Here is a 16,338-nt window from a genome sequence, read left to right on the forward strand (position 1 = left end):
TTCATACATTCAGGGGAGCTAAAAGAGCTGTTTCCAAGACAGGGAAGAGGGATTTAGCTCAGCGGCATAAGCGCCTGCCTTGCAAGCAGGCAGTCGTGAGTTCGATCCCTGGTACCAATAAAAAAGAAACAGACAAAAAAAAAGACAGGGAAGAGTACGTTCGCCTCAGGCTATGGAACAAAATCATGTTTATCACACTGCTCTCGTTTTCTGGGCAGCCCCATCCCTAATCCAGATGACACTTTGTGCAAATTAGAAAAAGTATACATTCCGCTATACATTTTGCCGAAAAATATTAAATAGACTAATCTATTAGTCCAACTTCAGATGGAATTAGTGCTCAGAACTGGGCAGGACACAACCCAGAAAGCGAATGTAGCAGCTCTACCTTCTTGTAAGGTGGAAGTTCCTCCTGATTAATCCCCCATTAAAGAACATTTACTCCACAGAGCTTTTAGAAGGTGGCCAAAGTGTCCAGGCGGGGACCAAAGGGGCAGAGCTATAAGTGAAAACAACAGCTGGTTCCCACCACCTCCCCTCTCCTAGCCAGTGCCCACAGACAACAGGGGACAGTAACCAGAAGTTGCAGACAGTAACCAGCAGTAAAGTGAACTGATGTCACAGCAGGGCTGGCAGTGATGAGGGGGACCCTGAGGAACAGCTTTGGGGAGGCAGCTGGGAGGGACATGAGAAGCAACGCATGTGCTTCCTCTGAATGCTAGAAAAAGCTGACCTTTGCAGAGAAGAGGCGAGGTGGGCAACACTTGGATTCTATTAATGAAACCAAGTGAGAGCTGGGGATGGTGGCACACATCTGTAATCCCAGCACTTGGAAGGATGAGGCAAGAGGATCACTAAAAGTTCGAGGTCAACTTGGGCTGCATAGTGAGTTCAGGGCCAGCCTGGACCATATAACTAGACTGTCTCAAAAAGCAAAGAACAGTCCACGGCCTTATCGCCCCAAACGTACCTGATCTTATCAAAAAACAGGAGAACTGCCTATGAGAGAGGCCAGGGAGCAAGGCAGGATAAAGGATCATGCACAGACCAGCACTCACACCCAGATTTGGAAAACAAATTAACTCTCAGTAGGTAGGCAACTTTCTCCAGGAGCCCACAGTGGCCACCTGGACTGGGGCCAATCTACGGGAAGTCCCAGTCCCAGCAAGAACTACTCCAGAAGGAGCTGGGCCTGGCCCCAGGGAAGGCCTCAGGGGTGACTGAGGCTGTGTCCACAGTTTGGGCAGGCTGGCTACAGGGACAGAGTCCAGCCCTGGAGCTCGAGATCACTACTTGACAGCCTCCCCGAGTCCTTGTCAACAGACACCTTGTCCAGGGCTCAGTTCATGGGGGCACCAAGCACAGCCAGAGCCCTGAGCGGCCAGAAAAGGAGGGATGGGCAGGAATGGTCCCAGGTCGGCCAGGCTGACTGTTGGGGAGAGTGAGGGCAGGAGTTAACCCAGACAGACACACACCGCCCGGCCTCAGCCAGATGCCTGGGAGCCGCTCTGAGATGAAGCATTTCACAATTCCTCCACTAGGGGTCACCACACCCTCAGAGTGGCGCATGGGGGAGGGGTGGTAAAACAGACGCCCACCCCCCCCCCCACGTCCCCACACAGGCTGCCCAAACCCTGAGGGACAAATGTCTAGCCAGTAGGTGGGGGTGGGGGGATACAGGAGATGGAGAAATGCCCCTTGAGACAGCTGTGCAGTGTGGCTAAACAGCTGGGAGTGAAACAGAGAGTGTGATGTGCAAGCAGGGGTGTATATGTGAGCACACACTTGTTATAAATCTAGTGACCATGACGGGTGGCCCTGTGTTCCTGGGAACAGAGCATGTAAATGGGTACAGGTGACTAACAGGTAAGTCACATTCGTGAAAACAGAACCCGTAAGCACTCAATAAAGATCCGTATCAGTGACATGTGGCATTTGTGTTCATCTGGGTGTGAGTGTGCCCGCGAGCACACATGGCCCTGTGTATTCGTGTACAAGCCAAGTACATATGTACAGGCCTGATGTGAGCCTGGGGCTGTGTACTAGTGAGCTGGTGCGTGTGCGATGGGGTAACCGCTGTTTGTGGATGTATCGAGTGATTCTTGTATGCAGCTGAGTATTAGGGGAGTGCAGCGTCTGTTCCTGGAGGGGACGTGTGTGTGCCTGAGTGACTGTGAGTGTGTGAGCCGGCTGTGCCAGGGAGCGTTTCTGGTAGTGAGTGTGAAAGGAGAGCAAGTGTGAGAATGAACCTGTGTACATTTGTCGAGCTAGGAGGACCTGTGGGGGGAGGGGCTCATATGTGTACCCATGTGGATATGTGTGTACATACGTGCATGTGTGTGTGTGTGTAGCCGAGTGTGTCACAGCCTGTCACTCTGGTCACTGAGGCTCCAGAGTCTAGTGCTCCGAGGCTGAGCCCTGAACACCCCAAGAGGGCAGTGTGGCGGAGGCTCCCACCTGAAGATTGGCCCGGTCCTCAGGTTTCACTCATGACCCTGTGACATCAGCGGCAGCAGCTGTCTCTGTGGCCCGGCCCCCCCGCCGGCCAAGTCCCCCAGAGTTCCAGCCCCAGCCTGAGGTGGGCACGACACTCCAGGCTTGTCAGCCACCACTCCACTCCCATCTAACAGTGAGTACCGTGCCCCTCCACACCAGCCAGACGGTATCCCCAAGGGCAGGTCACCCCAAGGGATAGGCCACCCTGGCCCCGACTCCAGCCTGGCTCTGAGAAAGTCACCACTTTGCTCTGGCACCACTGACCTCCTGCCCACACCGGGCTCTGTTGCCTGTGCCCAGGCTGGGTCCATCTGGCTGCCCTGCTGAACCTCTGTGCCTTGAACCCCTCTCTGTCCCCAGACTTGCCTCTGTCTGTGTCCAGTCATCTGTTCTCTGTTCCTGCCTGGCTGGCTGTCTTTGCCCTCCACAAGGGTCTTCACTTTGGTCACGGATGGCCTCGTGGCTAAAGCTTGGCTCCAGACAGGCACAGGGTGACCCACGGGACAGGGACTGGGCTGCAGTTTCTTCAGGAGAGAAGGGGAGCCAAAGCAGCGGCTGGCTGGGCCTGGTGCAGCTTCTCAGTCGGTTGCCAGGGTCGGGGGAGAGCAGCAAGAGGCTGGGTGGGAGCGGGGTGGTGGCTCCTTTGCGCCCCTGAAGAGGAATTTGTGAGATGCCGTCACCAAATACCTCCCAGGCAGCCTGGGATCTACCCCACCGTCCACTTCTTCTAGCCCACTCCCATTTGCTCTTCTCTGGGACAGGCTTAGCCCTAGGAAGGGGAGGGGCCCGGGGAGCCCCCCACCACAAGGAGGGGAATGTGGGGAGCTGGAGCCAGAGAGCACCGCTTGAGGTGAAGAAGAGACTACAGCACTTAGAAGACCCATAGGGGCCAGGAGGGCTATGGAGGACTCAGAAGGACATGAAGGGCCCGATTGGTGGTCAGGGGCTCGGGCCAGCAGTCCTTGGCCTCTTCCTCTCTGCCTGCAGGCAGAGCTGGGCACCGGGTCACTGGGAGGGATGATTGTGGTGGGTGGAGGAGGTAGAGCGATCTGAGCAGAGTTCAGGGATTCAGTGTGGAGGTACGTGAGCTGCATATCAAGGGGGTACAAGGGTCCTTCCTTACCAGGAGGACCTCTTGCTAAAGGGTTGTAAAATCCCAGTCTAGAGAGCCCTATGAGTGGGGTGGAGGCTACTGTAGGGGTCTGAAGAATGACTGTGTGAGCAGAGTCCAGAGTCCCCTTCCCACTCCACCCACCCAGGGAAGTCCTGTGTCCAGCGACCCCTCCCCTGCAGTCAGAGCAGGGGCCAGGTCAGGCTGAGGCTTACAGCACACTGCTGTAGGAGGTGGCCTTCAGGAGGGGACACCTCGGGTCATGTCCCTGTCTACCTACATCTCAGCAGGGGCCTGCACCAAAATAAATCACCCAGCAGAGCCTGGGAAGGGAGAAGGAAGGAGCCTGGGGCTGGTTTATTCAGTGCTACTGATGAAGCAGATTAGGGATGGTGGAGGCCCTGGACATGGGGAAGGGGCTGTCAGAGAGTTGCTATCAATCATCTGTGACAAGGCTGTGGCTGCACCCTGGGGTCTGGGCTGGGTCAGGGAGGCCCAAGAGGTTGCAGAGGCTGGAAATGTGCACAGTGGAGGAGGGTTAGGACTCACCCAGGACCCTCCAGATTCTTTTGGCTTCACCCCCCCCCCAGTGCCCTGCCGATGGCTGGCATCATCACCCTGCGTGGCAGAGGTATGGACTGCTGTGGTCACTGCCCTAGGGTTTGGAGCGACATTACCTGGATGAGACAAGGTAGAGGGCCATACGTACCCAAGGACCTTTAGGCCCTACAGTGTCAGGCACTGAGGCAAACATGAGCCAGGCCTCACCTGCCCAGCTCAAAGGCTGGCCTGATGTGAGGTTTGCTAGGCTGATTTTGCTTCCCCCCCTCTTCCCCCAGACCAGTTCAGGGAAGACCTGAGTTGGATGCTAAACACACTGATCTGGTCAGAGGCTGGGTTATCTGACAAGGCCCCTGCCTTTTGGGTTAGGGTTAGGCTAACTCCGGGCTAGGGCAGAGCTTGCTCGTGAGTCCAAGTTGCCATGGACACTGAAGGCCTGCACCTCTCCGAAGTTCTGGTGACTCCACAGGGGACCACAGGTCTGCAATGGCAAGAACTGGCCAAGTATCCCCCCAAAGGTGCTCATGGGGCTTGGGGAACCCTGTTTCCCGTCACCTCCAGTACCGCTACCCCAGGCTTTGGTGTGTGCCGCCCCATTCTGCCACATCAGCAATGGCTATTTTTATTCCCTGCCGTTTTCCATCAACAGCCTGCGTTGCAGGGGGTGTGGCAAGAGGAGTGAGGGGTTCCAGGAGCCAAAGGACAGCAGGTTCCCTCGCAGGAACTCTGCCAGGTCCCCTATGACAGGAAAAAGGAGCAAAACTCCAGTAGTCACTGGACCCTGCTCCATTTTTTAACTGATTTGCAAAAATGAGGTCCCCTCACCCACACCACAGGTACTAGAACATTATGGTCCACTTTAGACCGAGGTAGCAGTATAGCTTAGTGGTCAAGAGCCATCCACCACTCTTTTGAGAACCTTGACGGCTGGGTGTCAGCCCCAGTTTACTACAGAAGAAACAGACAGCTTCTTCTCCATGCCTCAGTTTCCTCATTCGTCAAGTGGGGTGATAACAGGATCATGGGGGCATTAAATGAACTCGCAGACACTGAAGTGCCCAGAACAGTGCCCGGCATGTAGTCCACTGTACCTAAGTATTCACTAGTAGCATCGTGGCTATTCCCAGAGACTTTCCCTGAAAACACATCTTTTGCTGTGGGGACAGGAAAAAGAGCTACAAAAAGAAGGGTGTTTCACAGATCTGACCCTGTTCAGATCTGGGGGAGGAGATGTGGGGTGTATTTTCTGCCTGGGGTGAGGACCCTTTATAAAAGGACTACAAAGCCCATTCTGTATCCCAAGATCACAGAGGCTGATGTGGCTGCTTCTAAGCTAAGTCAGCAGGGCAAAGCCCTCTGGCTCACCTCTTACTAAGATCTGATCTGCTTTTTGAATTTTGTCTTGTGTGCACGTGCCTGCGTACATTCGTGCGTGCGTGCATGCGTGTGTGTGTGTGTGTGTGTGTGTGTGTGTGTGTGTGTGTGTTATACTGAGGATTGAATCCAGGGCCTTTGTACTACACTACGTTCCCATCTCATTTTTAATTTTTTATTTTGAGACAGTGTCTCTCGTAGTCACTAAGCTGTCCCGTGATCCCCCTGCATCAGCCTCCCAGAGTTTTGGGACTGCATGAGTACCAAACACTTGGCTCACTCATCTTTTTTGAGGTTTGCAGATTGTTGGTCAATCTAAGTGGGGAGAAAATGGGGAGAAGACCTCCCTGGAGCAGTTTCTGAGCAGGCCCGTGTTCTCTATTGGCTGGATGGAGGGCAGGGGCCTGTTAGAGCAGAGAGCTCAGAGGGCGCTGTTGCAAGAGAGATTTAAGGTCTAGCTGGAGTGCTGGTGGCTGTACCCCAGCTCTCAATGTTACAGCAGGAAGGACTCTCAGGTCACTCTACCTGAAAGATGGGGGTTGATGGAGGGGAAGAGGAGCCTGGTTGGCCCTGGCATTCTCCTAGCACTGGGAGGTCTGGAGGGGGCTGGTGTGGGATAGAGGGGCTGCAAGGGAGACCAGGCAGGACATTCCCAAGATGAGACTGTGAGGAGGAGCAGGGAGGGGACAGGTGGCAGCTCTGTGGACGGGAGGATCTGTCCTAAGTCGGGCAAGGTGAACTCGACATGTCCACCTTGAGTGCTGCCCAGGACGCCATGCTTGGGGCTCCTTGGAAAGACCTAACACAATAGCCCCAGGCCTGGGTGGAACAAATCAGCCTCCTCATCCCCTCCAGCAGCTGAGAAATGACTCTTAGAGCTGACAAGAGTGTGCCTGTGTGTGTGCATAAGTGGGCCATAGTGAGGATTGTGAGGTATATGAGAGTTTATTGGTGTCAATAAAACCCAAGTTCTTTAACTAACTGTTTGCCTGTGTGTCCCACCTTGCCCTCACCGTGCAACTCCCAATCCAAGCCACAAGAAGCTTGGACACAGTCTCACCACATTCACCCTGCAGCCCAAGCCTTTCAGGAGCTTGGCCCAAGGACTCTAGCCTGCCCTTTAAAGAGGGCAGCTAGATGAGAACCACGCTGGTCCAGGGGCCACCTGTGTTGGAGGAGGACAGCCATGCCCAGCCCAGTTCCCTGAAAGGGCTGGAGAAAGGCCATGTTTGTAGTAACAGGCATGAGGATTTGGTGCATTAGAGAGCTGTGTTCAAATCCTGGATCTACCATTTGTTAGAGGAGACAGCATAAGTGAAGCATTTGCAACACACAGTGAATAGAAAATGAATGTACGCACCATCACTTTTCACCAGGAAATGTTTCTTTAAGCTTCTCCCTTGTGGATCTGTGTGTGTCAGAAGCATGGGCAAATGCAGTACTTGGGGGCCTCCTACTCCAAGGAGACTTTCCCAAGCTGGCCAGAGCTAAGAATGTGGCATTTGGAAATACATCCACTGACCTAACGCTGAGACTATAAAGCCAACCCAGGGGCCTTAATCCTAGGGAGAAGAGCTTCCATGACCCACAGATGAGCTGTGAGGAGATTAGCAGGAAAGGAGCACAACACACAAAACTTTAACCCAGATTATCTGTAGGTTTTTATTCCATGGGACCCTGAGCCAACCAAAAGCGCTCTTGGTAGAAGAAAAGGACCAAGCTGAGAAGAGGACAAAATTTGGAGAAAAAAATGCCCAGTGTTCTTGGAGAACCCTTGAGGACTAGCAGGGAATAGGACTATTGTGGAATAGGACTGAATTGCTCTTATATCGTGAATAGGAAACCACACTGGTATACAGTAAATGCAAAATTAATGTGGCCATCACTACCATTCTTACACAGGGTAAAACAAATGATCAGGCTGGTTGAATCAGGTTGCCCTGATCAGCCACGGAACTGTAATGAGCACCAGCTTCTCCCCTTGCTCAGGAGCCCCGGTCCTGAAGGCTGCTGGTAGCCTGAAGTGTCCAAGGGTTTCTACTTCATGCTTTCTGTTCCAGGACACCCTCTAAGGCCCCTTGGAGCAGATTTCCTCTGCAGCGAGGGTTAGGTCAGGAAAAGAAAGCCACTGGGGATGACATCCTCCAGGTCTTGGCCTGCCAAGCCTGAGGCCACCTTCCTCTCCTTCCTCTCCAAGCCCTAAATCCTGGCAGAGAAATAACAACTACCTCCTTCCCACATCCTCACCCCAGCCTGCTGCAGCTAAGAAGAAGCTGTGACTTGAGGCTTCCAGCTATCAAGACATGTAGATCACAATTCACTCTTGGAGCTGGGCCACTGCGGGGACACAGGAATTTGGGAAGGAGTCCACCTGGATGTCCAGTGCTGTCTTTGGCTAAGACAGAAGTTTGGTTTGTTTAAGTCTCACAGGAAGTGAGGCTAAGCTAAGCCCCCAGTACATGTGAAGCTTAAAGCGTGTATGTGCAGGGTCTCTTCACTGGCCACATACAGCTCTAGATAATTTTGCTCACAAAGAAACAAACAGCCAGACACTGGTGGGCAAGCAGCAGCTTTGCTGGAGATGAAGCACTTGCCTGACTGGTAAGAAGGACAGTGGCTGGGCTCTGAGCAAGGCCAGCAGGCTCCCTAGCATCGCTCTCTCTACAGGGATGTGCCCTAGACTGAATGAAATAAGCTTTGACGGGGTAGGTCCCAGGAGAGAACCCCACTGCAGCATTTATATCCTGGCCTGGCAAAGGCACGGCTGAAACTACTTGGGAAATTTCAGGCTGATGCAATGAAGCTGGGTGAGTTTCTGGATATTTGAAGAAGACTCTCTAAAAGCGTAGATTTTGCAAGTGGGAAGTAAGTTTTCCAAAAATGTATGGAGGTGGGGATTGTCACGAGTTTCTCCTGGCCAATAATTTGGGGCTATCAGTATAACAGATTCTCTGTTGTGAGGAATGAACTTGAACTGAGGGAAAATCAAGATCCAACAAGCCTTCACAAAAGACTGGAGGCACAGAGATGCAAAAGACAAAAATTTAAGTAGAGGCAGAAGAAAGTCCTACACCTGGACTTATATTAACTTTGCATCTTGCAACGTTGCTATAATCATTAAAGGTTCTGAGAGATTTTTTTCCATTTTGATTTTGTATATAGATAAGCAAGGAATCTTTAAACAAAGATTTATTTCTTCCTTCCAATTGACCTTACCTTTTATTTCCCTTTTCTTGTCTTATTGCATTAGCTGGGACTTCTACTACAATGTTGAAAGACAATGATGAGAGGGGATGTCCTTGCCTTGTTGCTGATGTTAGTGGAAGCGTTTTCTAGCTGTGGGTTTGGGTAATTTTTCTTTAGTGACTGGAGGAAGTTTCTTTCGATTGCTAGTTTGCTGAGTGTCTTTATCATAAGGGGGTATTAGATTTTTTCAAGTGCATTTTCTGCCTCTATTCATTGATCATGTGACAGTCTATCTTTAACCGGTTGATATGATGGATTAGATTGGCTGACTTTCAAATGTTGAGCCTGCTTTGCATCCCTGAGATAAATCCCACTTGGCTGTGGCATACAATTCTTTTGTTCATGTTTCATGGACCTATATGTGGACTGAAAAGAGAAAACTCAGGTACACAGTTTATATGTTGGGGAAGAGCTAATTAGATCACAGCTTAGCAGCGAAAGAGAGATGAGGAGTAAACTGGGATCAGGCTGCTGAAGAAGCAATGCCATCTTGGGATGAATGGACACAAAAGGGCCTGAGTCCCAGGAGAAAAGGCCCCTGTGGTCAGACTATATCTGGGGTTGGGTGTTCTGATCTGGCAGTCCCACAGGGAGAGGCAACGCCGGCTGGACTTGCTCCAGGAAGAGCTGCCTCGCCCTCCAGTGTCCTCACCCTCGGCTCTGTGCCCACAGACAGCTGGTCTTGGCCTGGCTGGATACTCCTGACCCTTCCTCCCCAGCCTCCATTCCTATCTGTTCACGACCGCCAGGCCCCCAGGACTGTCTGATTTTACCCACCACTTCCGCCCAAACTTCCGTTTGGAAGGAAGTTCCGATGGGACTTTTCACTTGCTAGATGGGTTCCAGCCCTGGCTCCCAGGGAGCTGGGTTTTAGTCTTGGCTCAGACTCTCATTTATCACTCTCTAAAATTATCTTATTTGCTTCCCTATTTACGTCTGCCTCCTCCCTCCGGAATCCAAGCTCAGTGAGGACAGGGACTCTGCTACCTCCATGGTCAACCCTGTCACCCAGCCCAGAGCCCAGCACATAGCAGATGCCCAGAAACTGTCAGTTGAATTAATAAACATGTAGTCTGTTTCTCCCTGGCCTCTAGTTCTCTATAGTGAAATAAGGGAGTTGGACTCATTACTCTCATAGATCCTTGCAATTTCAACATTTTCAAAGGCACCAGGAAGAGGTTACCTGGGACCCCCCCCCCCCGGTCTCTTAATGGCCACATCTCAGGGAGCAGGCTGGGCAGAATCAGGTGGCAAGAGAGTTGGAGCTGTCATCTTGGCTCCATTCACTCCTCACTGTGGCCCAAGGAGCCACAGGGAGGTCCGCCAGTGTATCACCTGCTTTGTGTTAGAGTGTGGACAGTGTCACGTCCAAACACCCCAGGTGTCTTACACTAGCACTAGTGCCCATTGGAAACAACAGCTTGTTTGATCTACTACAGTCACATGCAAAGGGTGGGCACAAGAAACATACAACAGGGGCATCACTTGAGCTCCAACCTCTGCAGAGAGCTCTCTAAGGCTGTAAGATGAATCCAGCGCCCCCTGCCCAAGCCAGGCATCGAGCACTGGACCCATTGTCATCCCCACTTTCCCCACCCCCAAACAGTTGCTGGGCTTGATGGGAGGTCTCTGCGCCTTCCCTCTGCCTTTAGTCTGGCCTGTTCCCCTTGCCTGGGATGTCCTTTCCCTGGCTCCCATGTTTCTGGAAAAACCACATCTTCCCTCCACTTGAAAGTAACCACTCACCACCTTCCCCCGCGAGAGCAGGCATCCCCTTCTTAACACATCATAGCCATGTGTGCCCACATCCACTTTCCCCGAGGCCACTAACTTTCTGTGGGCAGGACCCACAGCTGTGCATCTTTATACAGTTTGGATGGGTGGATGGATGGATGGATGGATGGATGGATGGATGGATGGATGGGTGGATGGATGGATGGATGGATGGGTGGATGGATGGATGGGTGGGTGGATGGATTGATGAGTGGATGGATAAATGAAACAGAAGAATCCACGGAAAGGTCTCATCATTTTGTTCAATTAATCAATAAACATGAACTGAATGCCTGCTGTATGCCGAGTGCTGGGAGCACCTTGGGCCAACGCAGGCACAGGTGCTGCTCTGTTGGCATTTCAGTCTAGTAGGAGAGACAAATAAATTGGGCAAGTAAGTAATTATAAATGATGATAAATGACATCAAGGAAAATACCAAGGATTGTGGTGGAGAGTAAAAAGAGGAAGAAAGTCCCTTGTAGTGGGAAATATTTGAACTTAGACCAGGGGAATAAGAAGGAAAATTCCAAGGACAGCAAGGGGCTGGGTAAAGACCCAAAGGCAGGAGCAAGCCCAGTGATCAGGAGTTGGAAGGAGGCGGCAGGACTGACGCAGAGTGACCAGGGGAGTGACCAGGAGATGGAGATGGAGGGGTACCCTGGAGCCCTGTGGGCCTCCACAGGATATTTAAGTTGCACAACAGAAAGTTTCTAGAGGAGAATTTTAAGAGGAGAAACACCATGATTTGGTTTTCGTTTTTAAAAGATCAATGGCTACTTTATGGGACTGGCTTGGAGGGGAAGAAGGATAACCAGGCAGTAACAAATTGGCTACTCCAAAATATTATTGTGGTCTGGGCTAGGGGAGCTGGAAAAAATGGACTTTAGGTACCTTTTGAAAATGCCAACATTGGTAGAGCTTTGGACTAAACAGATGGTGAGGGACGGAGAATTCGGGGAGACACACTGATTTTTTTGACTTGAGCAACTCGGTGGGGTGGTGCCATTTTCTGGCTTGAGAAAGACAGTAGGTGGACTGTGGGAGAACACAAAGATTTTGTTCCACCAGACATGGTGGTGCATGACTGTAACCCCACCACTGGGAAGGCAGAGGCAGGAGGATACCAGGGAGTTCAAGGCCAGCCTGAGCTACACAGTGAGTTCAACTGTATGGCAGGACTCTTTGTTAGAAAGCAAAACAAAACAAAAGCCCCCAACATTTTGTTCCAGTTGGGGTGCCTCTTAGTTACCCCTGTACAGCCTTCCAGGAAGCAATACACTGTGTCAGTGTGGAGATCAAAGGAGATGGTGACCTGGTTCCCTGGCTTTGTTTGCAGTCACGGCCGCAAGGCTACCCTGTGGAAAGTAAACCCTGAGAAATTTGAAGGATTCAGTAGAAAAAAGGACAAGTAAAGGAAACCAAAAAGGAACAGGCAGGCAGATAGAGAAACCCTGAGTGTGATTCCATGGAGGCTGAGAAAATAGAATGTTCCAGAAAGAGGTTTTGGCCAACTGGGTTGAATGCTTCCGAGAGAGAAAAGGAAGTGAAGACAGAAACATATGTGCTGCTCTTGGCAGCAGGGAGGGTGCTGGTGACTGACACAATGTGTTTCAGTTGAGTGGAGTAAAAGGGAGCCAGGTTGGAATGGGCTGAGGAATGAACGAAAGGTAAGCAAGTGGACACAGCTGGTGCAGGCACTTTCCAGGAAGTTTTTCTATGAACAAGGACAGAAAACAGGGCGACAGAGGAAGGGGGATGTGAGACTGGGAAAGCTGTTCTGCTGTAGCTGCCGCTGCGTTTAAGACGGGAGACACCAAGGCTTGGACATAAACGGAAGAAGTCAGTGAGCAGCAGAGAGGAAAAATAACATAACAGGAGAAAGAAATCTTAGGGAGGCGAGAGGGCCCAGGGCCCTGAGTCAGGTGGAAGACTTGGACTTTGATTATCTTTCCACTCTGTTAGAATGGCGGAGAGGCCATGGTGGGGATGGTTCTGTACACAGTGGCTCCTGCTTTCTCAACGAAGGAGGAAGCAAGGTCATCATGAACAGACAGATGAGAGGTGCAGGTGAGCAGCTCCAGCCCTGGAGAAGCAGAGGACAGTGATTCTGGGAGGGACAAAGGGCAGGGAAACTGACCACATCTAATGCCATGGGTGTGACAGAAGGAGAGAGATGGCCAGATTTGGGGGTATTAGTGAGTGGGAAATTAGATCCTGGATCCTGCTGGATCCTGAATCATGGAACTGAGGCTGGATGAGGTGAGAAGTGAAGACAGAAGGGATCTTACGTGGGGTGGGACTGCGGGGTTGAGAAGAACTGAAGACAGAGAAGTCTGAAGACCATGACCCCAGGCTCTTGAGCTAAGGGCTGAGAAGGCAGACAGGAGAGGGGGGAACTCGGCCTCGTGATATCAGGGAAAATCATGACTTCTGGTTGCACTTAAAGGAGAGGAGGGCTGAGGCTAATCCATTCATTGCCTCTAATTCACTCAGTCATTTGTTCATTTGATAAACTCACTGAGTGTTACGTGTGTGACAAACAGGGAGGGATCCACCCAGCCAGGCTGCCTAGGGAGAAGGTGGTTCTTGCGTAGGCTGAGTCTGGAAGGATGAATTGGAACTCTCTGGGAGCCAGGGAACAGGGATTCCTGAAAGTGAGCAGAGCACCAACAAATGGGTGAGAACAGGAAGCCACTTGGCCTGTGTAAATGAAGATAGCATAGCCAAGTGCCTGTCGGAAGGGATCAGGTGCTGAGGTAGGGATCACATCATTCAGGAAGCACTGGAAAAGTTTTGGGTTTAGCGTTAAGCCACTGAAGGATTGAAGCAAGGTTTGGGGGCCAGGATAGGTGTCCGTGTGCGTGAGTGTGTGTGTGTGTGTGTGTGTGTGTGTGTCTGGCAAGATCACATTTATGATTTTAGAAATGCAGATGGTGGATTGGAAATGAACCTGGAGGGAAGTTATTTGAATAGAGCAGGGAGGGGTGCGTGTGAGCTTTGGCCCCGGGGAAGTGAGAGGGCATTGATGTTGGGGTGGCACCTGAAGGGCATAGTAATTGGTCAGATTTGATGCCATGATGGTTTTTCCAGCCACCAACTCAAAGTGGGCTTCAACTTTCTCTGCAAGTGAAGGTATTTTTCTTTTCACGTAACAAAACATTCAAACAAGAAGTGGCTCCATGGGGCTGGGAATTTAGCTCAGCGGCATAAGCGCTACCTTGCAAGCAGGCAGTCGTGAGTTCGATCCCTGGTACCGATAAAAAGGAAAAAGACAAAAAAAAAGAAAGAAAGAAAGAAAGAAGTGGCTCCAGAATGGGTAAAAGGGCAGGAGGAGAAGATGTTAGGAAGAAGCACAGGTTTTGAAGGGAGAGATATGTGCTGGACCGGAAAACATCTGCCAGCGGTGGGAGAGGGGAAGGCCCTGGAGTGGAGGCCATGAGTGGCAAAAGTGTCGGGCCACATCTGCTCTCAAGGAAGCAGGCAGAAGTAGTGTGGGATGCTCAGGGTGCCCAGCAGAGAAGAAACCCTGTGACTGTCTCCCGGCACCTTGCGACTCAGGTGAGAGGGGTTTCTTCAAGGTCTGTGTTAAAGCTGGACTTTGGCTTTGGACCTGATAATTCCTCTGGGCTTCTCTGAAGGAGAGCAAGATTGGGATCAATCTTGTTGCCAGGTGGGGACTGTGAATTGGGTAGATCCCTCCAAGGCCACCTGGTGTCCTCATATGGTGACAAGCAGAGATCAGCATGCAAAGGGATGGGTGATGCACAGGAAGGTGGCCAGATGTGTGACAGGGTTATGAGGGCCTGTGTGAGGGGTTGGGTGTACACGACATGTGTGTGTGCACATACGTGTGCATGTTTGTGTATGCACGTGCATGCTCATGAGTGAGCAGCTGAGGGACTGAGGCAAGGGGTGGGTAGGAATGAGCAGAGTCATTCCCTGGAAACACGATTCCCTGGAGGCTGGCAAGGAGCAGCTGGGGAGCCAGGCACGGGTGTGGTCAGCTCTGCCCAATGACATCTTCCCCATGTGTTGGCCAGGCCTGAGGAGTACGTCTGCTGGCCACAGCAGGGACACAGCTCGGAGCCTGGACCAGCCTGCTGTGGCAGGACTGCTGTCAGTGCAGCTTAGGGGTGTGTGTGGGGGGGGTGAGGGTCTGCGTTGGAGTCCATGCATGTGAAGGCTGTATGTGACTGGACTGTGGTGGCCCCCTGTGCACGTCTGCTAATGTGGACATTCCCCAGAGCCATTTTCAGTAAGTGACCCAGCACTACCCTTTCACAGGGAGCAGGCTCAGGAGGCTTGGAAGAAGGGGCCAGGGGCCAGGGGAGGGATCGGGGCTGTCCCAGGAGACATTCCACACAGCACTCACAGGCCATAAAGTCTGGGGAGTGACCCTTTCCCCTCATCCAGTTCTTGTGGGGACCTCCAGCCTAACACAGGCCCTGGGAACTCTCATCTGTCCCTACTGCAGTTGCCCATCTCCTTGTTCCCGTGACTTTTTCTGTGCATCTTCCTCCTCTGTGCTAGCATCTGCAGCTGTCTTGACATGGATCCTTATGTCTTTTTGCTACAGCCCCTAGCCTGCCCCAGTCTTCCTGGGATGAGGGCGGCACACTGCTCTCACCGGGCTGCAGGAAAAGCTGTTAAAACCCTATGCAAGCCCAGAGGCCCTTCCTTCTCCCCTTTCAGAGCCCAACTCCAAACTTCTCAAAGATCAAGAAGGGGGCTCCACACTCCCACATTCCCCTTTTCCCTCCATCCAAGCCAAGGATGGAAAATCTAGACAGTGATACCACATTCTTTAAATGTGCCCCTGCTAGACATTACTAATCAATCACAGCCATCTTCTTTCTCCAGTCTGGCTATCTCCACTGACATATCTAGGTAGCTTGTATCACCTGATCCATGTGGCTCCACGATGAAATCTATCTGCCATCGGTGCATTAGGCTGATCTTGCGAAGACTCTTATCCTGGCCAAGGCAGGGACCACATGAATACAATCAACTGTGGTTCTCTCTCTTTCCCCATAGGCTGAAGTCATGCAGTTCCCGGAGTTTGGGCCCAGGAGGTATTGAGGGCTCTGGGGCATTGGCCCCAAGTCGCCAAGGCTGGAGAGGATCTTGTTGGTCTGCTGTCAGTCTTGAAGGCAGCCCACCCCACTGCTGGGGAGAGTGCAGTGCAGAGCCGGGAGAGGGATGCTCTGTGCCCAGCGTCTGTGCAGCAGGAGCAGCAGCTGGACCTTGCAGGCACATCTCCCAGTTCTGACAGGGCCTGCACACACACCTCCCTGGCCCAGCCTCTGGGCAGGCAGGAGGTGAGGCGTGGACCACAGGTCCAGCTGGACTGGCCACCCAACCCTCTGCATCTGTACACTGCAGCTAGCTGACCGCCTGCCATTCGCCTGGCCCCTGAGCCCAGGATGCAAGGATGGCCAGCTCAGCTGTGCCCAACCTACCCCTGGGCCCCCCATGCCTGCGTCCCTTCACCCGGGAGTCCCTAGCAGCCATAGAGCAGCGGGCAGTGGAGGAGGAGGCCCGGCTGCAGCGGAATAAGCAGATGGAGATTGAAGAGCCCGAACGGAAGCCACGCAGTGACCTGGAAGCTGGCAAGAACCTGCCACTTATCTATGGGGACCCCCCACCAGAAGTCATTGGCATTCCTCTCGAGGACATAGATCCCTACTACAGTGACAAGAAGGTCTGGGCCTGGGAGGGCTCCCTCTGTCTGTCTGTCCATTGTCCATCTGTGTGTCCCTCAGCCTCACAGGCTCTC

The 16,338-nt window shown here is 52.2% G+C and overlaps 1 protein-coding gene across 1 annotated transcript in view; it reads left to right on the forward strand.

The window, feature by feature from the left end:
- The first annotated feature begins 2,483 nt into the window (after window positions 1–2,483).
- The window catches only part of Scn4a (sodium voltage-gated channel alpha subunit 4), a 42,581-nt gene continuing 28,726 nt past the window's right edge, over window positions 2,484–16,338 (forward strand). Inside the window, exons 1-2 of the mRNA XM_063242594.1 lie at window positions 2,484–2,629; window positions 15,597–16,263. Coding sequence (XP_063098664.1) covers window positions 15,994–16,263 — 270 coding nt within the window. The 5' untranslated portion in view covers window positions 2,484–2,629; window positions 15,597–15,993. The remainder of the gene's footprint in view (window positions 2,630–15,596; window positions 16,264–16,338) is intronic.

This window comes from Cavia porcellus, unplaced genomic scaffold (assembly GCF_034190915.1).
Source record: "Cavia porcellus strain 051 isolate PalLab524CR breed Dunkin Hartley unplaced genomic scaffold, mCavPor4.1 scaffold_32, whole genome shotgun sequence".
NCBI lineage: Eukaryota > Metazoa > Chordata > Mammalia > Rodentia > Caviidae > Cavia > Cavia porcellus.